We start from the raw sequence: 13,677 nt of genomic DNA, 5'->3' as shown, positions 1-13,677 counted from the left end.
GGGTCCGGGTGGGCGTCTGTCCATGGTGGCGGTTCCGGCTCGGGACGTGGACCCCACTCCATAAATGTCATAGTTCCTCCCCTTCGCGTCCTGGGATAATCCACCCTCTCCGCCGACCATGGCCTAATAGTCCTCACCCAGAACCCCACTTAACTGAGGAGCAGCTCGTGACTGAGGGGCAGCTCGGGACTGAGGGGCAGCTCGGGACTGAGGGGCAGCTCGGGACTGAGGGGCAGCTCGGGACTGAGGGGCAGCTCGTGACTGAGGGGCAGCTCGGGACTGAGGGGCAGCCCGGAACTGAGGGGCAGCCCGGGACTGAGGGGAAGCCCAGTACTGAGAGAAAGCCCAGCACTGAGAGGAAGCCCAGTACTGAGAGGAAGCCCAGTACTGAGATCAATCTCAGGCAGGTAGTAGGCTCCGGTAGATCCTGGCTGGCTGGCGGATCTGGAAGATTCTGGTTGACTAGCAGATCTGGAAGATTCTGGTTGACTGGCAGATCTGTAAGAGACTGGTTAACTGGCAGATCTGGAAGAATCTGGTTGACTGGCAGATCTAGAAGATCATTGCTGACTGGCAGATCTAGCTGCTCTATGCAGACTGACAGGTCTGGCTGCTCCATGCAGACTGGCAGCTCCTTGCAGACTGGCAGCTCGTTGCAGACTGGCAGCTCCTTGCAGACTGACAGCTCCTTGTAGACTGACAGCTCTGGCTGCTTCATGCAGACTGACATCTCTGGCTGCTTCATGCAGACTGACTTCTCTGGCTGCTTCATGCAGACTGACAGCTCTGGCTGCTTCATACAGACTGACAGCTCTGACTGCTCCATGCAGGCTGACAGCTCTGACTGCTCCATGCAGGCTGGCAGCACCTTGCAGACTGGCAGCTCTGGCTGCTTCATGCAGACTGACAGCTCAGGCTGCTCCGAACAGGCAGGAGGCTCCGGCAGCGCTGTAGAGGAGGAAGGCTCTGATAGCGCTGAACAGGCGGGAGACTCCGACAGCGCAGGAGGGAAGGAAGGCTCTGATAGCGCTGAACAGACAGGAGACTCCAGCAGCGCTGGAGAGGCGAAAGGCTCTGATAGCACTGAACAGACAGGAGACTCCAGCAGCGCTGTAGAGGAGGAAGGCTCTGATAGCGCTGAACAGGCGGGAGACTCCGACAGCACAGGAGAGGCGAAGCACACTGTAGGCCTGATGTGTGGTGCTGGCACTGGTGGTACTGGGCCGAGGACACGCACAGGAAGCCTGGTGCGGGGAGCTGCTACCGGAGGACTGGTGTGTGGAGGTGGCTCTGGATAGACCGGACCGTGCAGGCGCACTGGAGCTCTTGAGCACCGAGCCTGCCCAACCTTACCTGGCTCGATGCCCACTCTAGCCCGGCCAATACGAAGGGCTGGTATGAACCGTACCGGGCTATGCACCCGCACTGGAAACACAGTGCGCTCCATAGCATAACACGGTGCCTGCCTTGTCTCTCTAGCCCCCCGGTAAGCACAGGGAGTTTGCGCAGGTCTCCTACCTGGCATAGCCATACTCCCTGTAAGCCCCCCCCCCCCCCCCCCAATAATTTTTTGGGGCTGACTCTCAGGCTTCCATCCGCGTCGCCGTGCTGCCTCCTCATACCAGCGCCTCTCCGCTTTTTTCCGCCTCCAGTTCTTCCTTGGGACGGCGATATTCTCCAGGCTGAGCCCAGGGTCCTTTTCCGTCTAATATCTCCTCCCAAGTCCAGAAGTCCTTTGATCACTGCTCCTCACAATTAACAGGGAGAGTTGGCTCAGGTCTGACTCCTGACTCTGCCACTCTCTCCCTGAGCCCTCCCCCAATACATTTTTGGGGGTGACTTTCGGGTTTCTTTCTGCGCCGCCGTGTCTTTCTCTTCGACTCCATTCTCCTATAGCCCTCTTCGCACTGCTCCAGCGAATCCCAGGCGGGCTCCGGCACTCTCTCTGGATCGACCGCCCACCTGTCTATTTCTTCCCACGTAGTATACTCCATACCTCTGCTGTCCATAACGTCCTCCCTTCGCTGCTCCTGCTGCCTGTTACCACGCCACTCGGTCCGTGTGTGGTGGGTGATTCTGTAACGGCGTTCTTCGTTTGTCGAAAGAGAGTCGGACCGAAATGCAGCGTGGTGGTTACTCATGTCTTTAATGAATGAATCGCGATACATGAAATAACTGATACAAATACAAAACAACAAACGGAACGTGAAACTTAATACAGCCTATCTGGTGAACACTACACAGAGACAGGAACAATCACCCACGAAATACACAGTGAAACCCCGGCTACCTAAATACGGTTCCCAATCAGAGACAACGAGAATCACCTGACTCTGATTGAGAACCGCCTCAGGGACTGAAAAGCCTATGCAACACCCCTACTCAGCCGCAATCCCAATAAATACAAAACCCCAATACGAAATACCACAAAATAAACCCATGTCACACCCTGGCCTACCCAAATATATAACGAAACACAAAACACTATGACCAAGGCGTGACAACAGCCTTATTCTAAAAATTGTGGGTGTTTTCTCATCAATCTACACACAATACCCCGATAATGACAAAGCAAAAACAGGTTTTTATAAATGTTTGCAAATGTATAAAAAAAACTATATGACATTTTCATAAGTATTCAGACCCTATACTCTGTACTTTGTTGAAACACTTTTGGCAGTGATTACAGCCTCAAGTCTCCTTGGGTATGACGCTAAAGTTTAGCACACCTGTATTTGGGAAGTTCCCCCATTCTTCTCTGAAGATCCTCTCAAGCTCTGTCAGGTACGATGGAGAGCGTCGCTGCACAGCTATTTTCAGGTCTCTCCAGAGATGTTCGGTCGGATTCAAGTCCGGGCTCAGGCAGGGCCACTCAAGGACATTGAGACTTGTCCCGAAGCCACTCCTGCGTGGTCTTGGCTGTGTGCTTAGGGTCGTTGAACTGTTGAAGGTGAACCTTCGACCCAGTCTGAGGCCTGAGCAGTTTTTCAGAAAGGATCTCTGTACTTTGCTCTGTTCATCTTTCCCTTGATCCTCACTAGTCTCCCAGTCAGTGCTGCTGAAAAACATCCCCACAGCCTGACGCTGCCACCACCATGCTTCACTATATGGATGGAGACAGTGTTTCTCCAGATGTGACACTGCATTCAATCTTGGTTTCAGACCACAGAATCTTGTTTCCCATGGTCTGGATGTCTTTAGGTGCCGTTTGGAAAACTCCAAGAGGGCTGTCATGTGCCTTTTACTGAAGAGTGGCTTCTGTCAGACCCCCATCATAAAAGGCCTGATTGGTGAAGTGCTGCAGAGATGGAGATTCTTCCAGGAATTCCCAATGTTACGCCTTGCCACGGAAGTTGGTATAAGTGCCATTTGAAGACTGCATGGATTTCTGTGGCGACCCATTAACAGATTTTTCCCAACAGTTCTAGCAAAAATTGCCCTTTGCTAAGCAGCCCATAGAAAACTCTGTAAGGCACACAATTGTTAACCAGTCATTTGAGAAAGACCTTCATTGGATTTGTAAGACAGACGGAAAAGCCAATGAATGCCAAGCTTTGGAATTGACAGGATAAGTCAGTTATATTAAATGTCATATTTTATTGTACAAGGACATTAAATATTACTCATGACAAACACATTTCAAAGCTTTATTGAACCTGACATACAAAGAGATCTAAAAGCATCACTGACTTTTACATAAGTCACATGTTCACAATATAAAATTGAATAAGTTTATCACAAGTGTAGGCTACATCAAGCCTCTGACAAAGTATCCATTGCAGTTGCAGGATTAAGAATAGCACTGTTAAGGACATAAGTGCCACAGATCAGACAAATATAGGCTGTTATTTTCCAATGCACCTCAAACAGCTGCTGATTTCCCCAGGCACAGCCAAAATGTACACAAGTTAAACTCTGCTGTCTGAAATCAGGAACAGTGGGACCAAGTGAAGCAAAGGAGTAGGGGCGTTTCTTGAAATCAAGTTACACCCATTGACGCGCACCACTGGTCCGTGGCCATGTAGTTCACGTTGGGGACAACAGTATCTAAAACTAACCCTTTACATCATTCTCCTAACCTGGCACACCAAGTCACCTACCCGGCCACGTTAATTATCCTTACCTGCCATGTAAACAAATGTCAAGAAACGGTCTCAACACCATAACGGACAAATTCAGGGTGTTTTACCAGGAAAAGCAGGCACCAATGTGCTTCTCCTGGTATCCAGAAACCCCATGAATTACAGGCTGCAAATACACAATATTGAATCAAAGAATAGAGTTAAATAGAGCCTCGTGGCCTGCCTCCATGGAGGCAACAGCCAGGTCACTAAAGAACCACTGCAAAATAAGACATCTTTCCAGGTAAGCAGGATGTCAGGAGATTACTTCAAAATTGGCCACAAGGGGCAACAGTGAGCACTATTACCATGAATTAGTCATGTGTTCAATCCCAGTGCCAGGCACTTTAAATGACTTAACCCTATCCCAAACCCTATCCCAAACCTTACCCATTTGTGAATTAATGCATATGGACAAATGTCCCATTCTGTAGTGAGACAGCTTGTTGCCAAGCCATGGGCTTGTCCAGTGAGCAGAGTGTAGGCCTACGGTTTGAAGCAGCCAGGAGGTGCGAGCACAAAGAAAAGCGTTTTTGCCCGTGCCACCGAATCCCACAGCTTAGGTGCACAAATGGCTGCTTTCCAAGAATTAATGTGCTCTTTGTAAAACTTTTGCACATTTAGGCTGCCGATGTTAGTCTTGGCTTTTGTTCAGTGCAGATGAACCCTCTAGAAGCAGCCCTGTAGGAGCGAGCCCACCACAGGGATGAGGAGCGTGAATACACTGGACTGCAAGGCCACACTGGCTCCTTGAGGAATGGAGACGTTCGTGGTACTGACGTTCGTGGTACTGACGTTCGTGGTACTGACGTTCGTGGTACTGACGTTCGTGGTACTGACGTTCGTGGTACTGACGTTCGTGGTACTGACGTTCGTGGTACTGACGTTGAGCATAGAGGAACTCGTGAAGTCAGCTTTGGTCACATTCGTAGGAAGGGACTGTGTGGTAGTGTTTTGCGCATGGACCTAAAACAAGAGCAGAGGGGCACGTCACTGACTGGGCATTGGCCAGATGGGAGAAACATAAGTTAACCCTGAAACATTTTACAATACATCTAATCACTTCCATCCAACTCATTTCAAAGAGCAAAAACACATGCGTAAAGTTTAGATTTAGGCACACAGAAATGGGTGTGGCATAAGACAATCCTATGGCAATATGTTTTAACATAATGTATTTAAATTAATACGCATGTTATTGGTGTTGAGTGGCATCACCTTTTGGGAAATGAGTTTCCCTAGTCTAGGCCTATAGGGTGATGGACAATATCCTGCAGTTGAATTTCGCAGGAGAGAAAAATAGTCGCTCTCAAATTACATAAACCTATCTGAAGTCATTTCACGTCAAGACTATCTGAAAGGAGGCATTACGGTCTCATATCTCTTGACTCAAATTATGGCACTAGGTCGAACAAATATTCTAAATGACTAACTGAAAACATCTGGAGGCCAATTAACCGCGCCAACATTAGTTTGTCAATGAGAAAATACAACATTTAGATTGAAACCGTAAAAAAAAAAACGGAATAGTCATTTTGAATGTTGCACCTGTTGAAATGCCTTTACTTTCCAGAATGGGTAGGTAGGTAACGTTATCCTAATGAAAACTGAGTAAACTTCAAATCAAACATGCAACGAGTTTTGTTAGAAGAAACGCTCTTACCTGTGATGAAAAAAGCATGAGAAGGAATCCAATGTAAACGGTCGTCATTTTGTTGGCTGTCTCTGTTCCAATTATGTACGGTGTGACTGCTTTGTCTATGGCTTTTCTCACTGCGAATGACTGCAGTATAAATGCAGGGGATTTTTATAACCCCCACCGATTGTGACGTCGGGTCAACAGTGCGAATCCCCAAAACCAACTGCCTATCCAGTCTCCCTGTCCCCCTATTCATAGAGATAGATAGAGGACTCTAGTCCCCCAAGCGCTATTGAGGAATTTCACCATTTTTAAGTAGTCAACTGGGAGGACATCATATAGGTTATGGAAGGATCACATAATTCTATATAGGTCGGCAGGCGGGATCAGGCAATAAATTACACTTATCACTCACCGGCTACCACCTGGTTACTCAACCCTGCACCTTAGAGGCTGCTGCCCTATAGACATGGAATCACTGGTCACTTAATAATGGAACACTAGTCACTTTAATAATGTTTCCATACTAGTTTGCTAATTTCATGTGTATTTATTATATTCTACTGTATTTCAGTTAACGCCATTCCAACATTGCTCATCCTAATATTTATATATTTCTCAACTCTATTCTTTTGATTTGTGTGTGTTGTTGTGAATTCTTTAGATTTGTGTGTGTTGTTGTGAATTGTTAGATATTACTGCACTGTTGGAGCTAGGAACACAAGTGTTTCACTACACCCACAATAACATCTGCCTAAATATGTGTGTGACCAATAAAATTTGATTTGATTTCATGAGCAAACATTACATAACTGCAGGTGGCAGTATATCTCCAACCTTGGCTTTTTGTTCAAACATCACACTCCTGGTGGCAGTACGCACTCTTTATGTTTACTTGCCAACTCAGAAGTAGTAGTTTAAGAACATTGACTACTTCAAAATGGAGATGGCCTCAATGGTGCTGCCTGTGCTTTCACAGATGCCATAATGGGACAATGATGGGATGTCTATTTAACTTTATGAGTTTATTTGAAACCTCCCATAAACCGCACCACGGATGCTGCATTCATAACCAAGTGGGAATCCACATAAACGCCCCTCCAACTTGTAATTACAAGTGGAAACTTGTCTATAATTCCCTGAGCTCCAATTTCTTCCACATGCAGACCTCTGATGCCATGTACTTAGGAAATTACCTTGATAAATGTAACTATAAATTGTTTGTGATTATGATAGCGGCAGCCTACTTTTAGTTTATGGTTGACACAGTTTATTGGCCATTAGCCCAATGAATTCAAAGCATGTGAATGCATCCAACTGGTGTCTACGACTTCACAACTGGTAATTACCACATTCACACTTGATTATGAATGCCGCATTAGGCCTCTTCCTTTACATCTTAGGGTGTGACATCAGTAACACAAATGGGCTGATACCATTATGGTCTCTCCTCCTTAGAGTTTATCAAGGTTGTCCTCCCTGAATGTGATGGGGACATTTTCTACAATAGTAGGCCTATAGGTAGTCTAACTTATTATATTCAAAATAAAATATAATTTGCCTGATAAATGGCAACAACAAAAAAATACTCTCATATATCGACCTCTTCTGGTAAATATAAACTATTTACCACAATACTATGTCATTCATATGTCCCTTCAGTAGTGAATTGAAGAATGGTCAGATGACGTAAATGCTACGCTACAGGACTGTTTTGCTAGTGTTACCCTTTTTATGAGCTTCTAATATAAACTACAACACGAAAGGTACTGTTTACTTTACTTTTAATCATGTCACCACAAGTAACAGCTGTTTACAGCACTTTTTGTTCATTTTTTCTTCCTCTCCCCAATTCACTTAAACTATATTTATTTTTTACCCATGGGTTTCACCAGAGTACCCCCTAGTGGCTGGAATACAACTGTATTAAGCCCCTTAAAACACCCCCCTGCAAAAACGAAATGTTGGCCCAAATATTTCACTGGCCTCAAAAAAAAAACACAGAGGATCTATGTTCTGGTCTTGAGAACACCAGGGAAAACTGGGCTAACAGCCATATAACTATATAGACATGCCCAGCTTACCTTTATGGGCAAAGACGCAACCCCCACTAAATATTATCACACATGGATTAGTAAAGGTAATCAAGAAAATATATACACCTCTGAGCATCTCTAGTTTGTATCCTAATAAGAGCTTGGCAGCCTTAAAGTGTTATAGGTTAGAATGTCTCTGGGCCTCCTCTGCCAGGCTGAATGGCGGGGTAAGGTCATGGGTGATCCCAATGAATCAGTGTCCACTACGTCATGAGATGATTGAGTCTCTGAGCCTTCAGCTGTTTCCATATTTACCCCCTCCTCTCCGGGCTCTCCCTGAGGACTGGTTGGCACTCCTTCACAGTGAAGTTTCTATCAGTCTGACCACGTTTCTCAATATTATCTGATACTAGCTGTGTGCTACTCGGTCGGCTCTCTTCATCCCTACGTGGCCTGTTGATGACTACTGGATAAGAATCCTCATCTGAGCTCTCAGACTCAGCGCTCTCTGCATTTTGCTGATTTTGCAACAGCTCACTTTGTTGAGGTTGGTGATGATCCCCTTCCTCTTCATCAGAATCCTCTTCCAGGTCTTCTTCTTTCTTTCAATCAATTATCCTTGTAGATCTAATTAAATTTAGCCCAATCACTTGAATGCCCCTACAACTCATAATTACCAGTGGGTAACACGTCTATCATCCCTGAGCCCCGACTTCTCCCACATGCTGACCACTGACATCACCTGTTAAGGAAATAACCCTGATAAAGGCATTTTCGGGGGAGCCAAGATGGCGTCGCTGTGAGAGGGAGCATTTTCTCTATTGTCCAAGCAACTTTGAGGGTTAGGTGGTTAACAGTCTCATTTTTTGTTTTGAACGCTCATCCAACTCGCAATTCCAACTCAGAAACTCTGGCATCTTTCTCATACCTGATGTCATGATTTGACCTCGTTTTTTCCCCATTTCACCGGATTAACAGACACAATCAGTCACCATGCAATCCTTTGGCTATACATTTCTGTGGAGATTTATTTTGGTGAAAAGCAGGGTTCGATTTGATAGAGATGGGCAAAAAGCATATATGACTGACCAGCTCAAATCAGTCTTATGAAGCTAAATTTGATTATTATTATTTTTTTTACATTGGATAAAAGCAGAGACTCAAACCTACGAAATTGTATGTTATACACTGCATTTTGAGGAACAATGGGAAAGTAATTCTGCTTTGAAAGATGATAAACTTGTAAACTCACTTTTGAGAAAAGGGCCTTTGAAAGTTTAGGTATCTACTGATGAGCTCTCCTTTGTCTACACCCATTCAGCATTGTTCACAACCTCTTAAGCCAGCCCCCCCCCCCTAAAAAAAACTAGTTAAGGGTTCACATGTGAGGTCATGTGCTAAACAGTGAGTAGTGTAGTAAATAATAAGACTAAAAGTGGTAGTAGCCTACAATAAGGAGCACTTCCAGGTAAACAGAAAGTGTCCAGATAAAAATATGTTAATAATGTTAGATGACACTTACCCAGACACACTTGTCTAAATTGATGGGTTGTGTGAAAGTAATGCTATAACCCCCAGCCACATCCAGTGGTGGAAAAAGTACTAAATGGTCATACTTGAGTAAAAGTATAAATCCTTTCAAATGCCTTATATTAAACCAGACGGCACAATTGTATTCTTTTTTTTTGTATATATATTTTTTACTTGACGGATAGCCAGGGGCACGCTCAGACCCAGTCTGAGGCCCTGAGCAGGTTTTCATAAAGGATCTCTGTACTTTGCTCTGTTCATCTTTCCCTCGATCCTCACTAGTCTCCCAGTCAGTGCTGCTGAAAAACATCCCCACAGCCTGATGCTGCCACCACCAAGCTTCACTATATGGATGGAGCCAGTGTTTCTCCAGATGTGACACTGCATTCAATCTTGGTTTCAGACAGAATCTTGCTTCCCATGGTCTGGATGTCTTTAGGTGCCGTTTGGCAAACTCCAAGAGGGCTGTCATGTGCCTTCTACTGAAGAGTGGCTTCTGTCAGGCCCCAATCATAAAAGGCCTGATTGGTGAAGTGCTGCAGAGATGGTTGTCCTTCTGGAAGAATCTCCCAGCTCCAGAGGAACACTTGGAGCTGTCAGAGTGATAGTCAAGTTCTTGATCACCTCCCTGACCAAGGCCCTTCTTCCCCCAGGTTTCTCAGTTTGGCCGGGCAGCCAGCTCTAGGAAGAGCCTTGGTTCCAAATTATCATTTAATGGAGATCACTGTGGGACTACAATGCTGCAGGAATGTTATGGTAACCTTCCCCAGATCTGTGCCTAGACCCAATCCTTTCCTCAAAGCTCTAGACATTTCCTTTAACCTCATGGCTTGGTTTTTGCTCTGACATGCAGTGAACTGTGGGAACTTAGGTGTGCCTTTTCCAAATAATGTGCAATCAATACCACAGGTGGACTCCAAGTTGTAGAAACAGGATGCACCAGAGCTCAATTGCAAATACTATTGCAAGGGATTTGTTGCAAAGAAGATGTCTAAACCCATTTTCACATCGTTGACAGTCAAACCAAGTGTAGAGTATCCAAAATATTTAATTAATTTTATAAGTCTAACTTGTTTAAGTCAAGGGGTCTGAATACTTCCCAATGTTACGCCTTGCCACAGAAGTTGGTATAAGTGCCATTTGAAAACTGCATGGATTTCTGTGGTGACCCATTAACAGATTTTGCCCAACAGTTCTAGCAAAAATTGCCCTTTGCTAAGCAGCCAATAGAAAACTCTGTAAGGCACACAATTGTTAACCAGTCATTTGAGAAAGACCTTCTGCATTGGATTTGTAAGACAGACGGAAAAGCCAATGAATGCCAAGCTTTGGAATTGACAGAATAAGTCAGTTATATTAAATGTCATATTTTATTGTACAAGGACATTAAATATTAATCATGACAAACACATTTCAAAGCTTTATTGAACCTGACATACAAAGAGATCTAAAAGCATCACTGACTTACATAAGTCACATGTTCACAATATAAAATTCAATAAGTTTATCACAAGTGTAGGCTACATCAAGCCTCTGACAAAGTATCCATTGCAGTTGCAGGATTAAGAATAGCACTGTTAAGGACATAAGTGCCACAGATCAGACAAATATAGGCTGTTATTTTCCAATGCACCTCAAACAGTTGCTGATTTCCCCAGGCACAGCCAAAATGTACACAAGTTAAACTCTGCTGTCTGAAATCAGGAACAGTGGGACCAAGTGAAGCAAAGGAGTAGGGGCGTTTCTTGATATCAAGTCACACCCATTGACGCGCACCACTGGTCCGTGGCCATGTAGTTCACGTTGGGGACAACAGTATCTAAAACTAACCCTTTACATCATTCTCCTAACCTGGCACACCAAGTCACCTACCCGGCCACGTTAATTATCCTTACCTGCCATGTAAACAAATGTCAAGAAACGGTCTCAACACCTTAACAGACAAATTCAGGGTGTTTTACCAGGAAAAGCAGGCACCAATGTGCTTCTCCTGATATCCAGAAACCCCATTAATTACAGGCTGCAATTACACAATATTGAGTCAAAGAATAGAGTTTAATAGAGCCTCATGGCCTACCTCCATGGAGGCAACAGCCAGGTCACTAAAGAAACACTGCAAAATCAGACATCTTTCCAGGTAAACAGAATGTCAGGAAATTACTTCAAAATTGGCCACAAGGGGCAGCGGTGAGCACTATTACCATGAATTAGTCATGTGTTCAATCCCAGTGCCAGGCACTTTAAATGACTTAACCCTATCCCAAACCTTACCCATTTGTGAATTAATGCATATGGACAAATGTCCCATTCTGTAGTGAGACAGCTTGTTGCCAAGCCATGGGCTTGTCCAGTGAGCAGAGTGTAGGCCTACGGTTTGAAGCAGCCAGGAGGTGCGAGCACAAAGAAAAGTGTTTTTGCCCGTGCCACCGAATCCCACAGCTTAGGTGCACAAATGGCTGCCTTCCAAGAAGGAATGTGCTCTTTGTAAAACATTTGCACATCTAGACTGCCGATGTTAGTCTTGGTTTTTGTTCAGTGCAGATGAACCCTCTAGAAGCAGCCCTGTAGGAGCGAGCCCACCACAGGGATGAGGAGCGTGAATACACTGGACTGCAAGGTCACACTGGCTCCTTGAGGAATGGAGACGTTCGTGGTACTGACGTTCGTGGTACTGACGTTCGTGGTACTGACGTTCGTGGTACTGACGTTCGTGGTACTGACGTTCGTGGTACTGACGTTCGTGGTACTGACGTTGAGCGTCGAGGAACTCGTGAAGTCAGCTTTGGTCACATTCGTAGGAAGGGACTGTGTGGTAGTGTTTTGCGCATGGACCTAAAACAAGAGCAGAGGGGCACGTCACTGACTGGGCATTGGCCAGATGGGAGAAACATAAAAAGTTTCAAACATTTCACAATAGGGACAATACATCTAATCACTTCAGTCCAACTCATTTCAAAGAGCAAAAACACATGCGTAAAGTTTAGATTTAGGCACACAGAAATGGGTGTGGCATAAGACAATCCTATGGCAATATGTTTTAACATAATGTATTTAAATTAATACGCATGTTATTGGTGTTGAGTGGCATCACCTTTTGGGAAATGAGTTTCCCTAGTCTAGGCCTATAGGGTGACGGACAATATCCTGCAGTTGAATTTCGCAGGGGAGAGAAAATAGTCGCTCTCAAATTACATAAACCTATCTGAAGTCATTTCACGTCAAGACTATCTGAAAGGAGGCATTACGGTGTCATGTCTCTTGACTCAAATTATGGCACTAGGTCGCCAAATATTCTAAATGACTAACTGAAAACATCTGGAGGCCAATTAACCGCGCCAACATTAGTTTGTCAATGAGAAAATACAACATTTAGATTGAAACCGTAAAAAAAAAAACGGAATAGCCATTTTGAATGTTGCACCTGTTGAAATGCCTTTACTTTCCAGAATGGGTAGGTAGGTAACGTTATCCTAATGAAAACTGAGTAAACTTCAAATCAAACATGCAACGAGTTTTGTTAGAAGAAACGCTCTTACCTGTGATGAAAAAAGCATGGCAAGGAGAAGGAATCCAATGTAAACGGTCGTCATTTTGTTGGCTGTCTCTGTTCCAATTATGTACGGTGTGACTGCTTTGTCTATGGCTTTTCTCACTGCGAATGACTGCAGTATAAATGCAGGGGATTTTTATAACCCCCACCGATTGTGACGTCGGGTCAACAGTGCGAATCCCCAAAACCAACTGCCTATCCAGTCTCCCTGTCCCCCTATTCATAGAGATAGATAGAGGACTCTAGTCCCCCAAGCGCTATTAAGGACTTTCACAATTTTTAAGTAGTCAACTGGGAGGGACATCCTATAGGTTATGGAAGGATCACTTAATTCTATACAGGTCGGCAGGCGGGATCAGCCAATAAATTAATGTATTTCAGTTCACGCCATTCCAACATTGCTCATCCTAATATTTATATATTTCTCAACTCTATTCTTTTGATTTGTGTGTGTTGTTGTGAATTCTTTAGATTTGTGTGTGTTGTTGTGAATTGTTAGATATTACTGCACTGTTGGAGCTAGGATCACAAGTGTTTCACTACACCACATCTGCTAAATATGTGTATGTGACCAATGAAATTTGATTTGATTTCATGAGCAAACATTACATAACTGCAGGTGGCAGTATATCTCCAACCTTGGCTTTTTGTTCAAACATCACACTCCTGGTGGCAGTACGCACGCACCCTTTATGTTTACTTGCCAACTCAGAAGTAGTAGTTTAAGAACATTGACTACTTCAAAATGGAGATGGCCTCAATGGTGCTGCCTGTGCTTTCACAGATGCCATAATGGGACAA

The 13,677-nt window shown here is 44.6% G+C and overlaps 1 protein-coding gene across 2 annotated transcripts; it reads right to left on the bottom strand.

The window, feature by feature from the left end:
• Positions 1 to 3,633: 3,633 nt before the first annotated feature.
• LOC124002299 lies at positions 3,634 to 13,075 on the bottom strand. 2 transcript variants are annotated; one of them, XR_006832972.1, is made up of 3 exons: positions 12,863 to 13,075; positions 11,593 to 12,158; positions 3,634 to 4,506 (listed from the first exon to the last, which is right to left on the bottom strand). XR_006832972.1 is itself a non-coding variant. In XM_046309683.1 (2 exons), exons 1-2 carry the CDS (start codon positions 12,914 to 12,916, stop codon positions 11,877 to 11,879), a joined length of 336 nt encoding a protein of 111 aa, XP_046165639.1. In that variant the 5' UTR covers positions 12,917 to 13,066; the 3' UTR covers positions 10,734 to 11,876. The 2 variants fall into 2 exon arrangements, 1 of the variants encoding a protein (XP_046165639.1); XM_046309683.1 differs by lacking the exon at positions 3,634 to 4,506 and having other exon boundaries at positions 10,734 to 12,158; positions 12,863 to 13,066.
• Positions 13,076 to 13,677: the final 602 nt, after the last annotated feature.

Source organism: Oncorhynchus gorbuscha, linkage group LG17, assembly GCF_021184085.1.
Source record: "Oncorhynchus gorbuscha isolate QuinsamMale2020 ecotype Even-year linkage group LG17, OgorEven_v1.0, whole genome shotgun sequence".
NCBI classification, from domain to species: Eukaryota; Metazoa; Chordata; class Actinopteri; order Salmoniformes; family Salmonidae; genus Oncorhynchus; species Oncorhynchus gorbuscha.
The sequence above is the reverse complement of the archived record's forward strand: the minus strand, read 5'-3'. Positions and strand labels throughout refer to the sequence as shown.

Excerpts from the sequence above, each read along its gene's own strand:
- LOC124002299 (XM_046309683.1), bottom strand. The coding sequence starts at position 12,916 with ATGACGACCGTTTACATTGGATTCCTTCTCCTTGCCATGCTTTTTTCA. Across the intron at positions 12,159-12,862 it reads CCATGCTTTTTTCATCACAG|GTCCATGCGCAAAACACTAC; the intron begins GTAAGAGCGTTT and ends CTCTTGTTTTAG.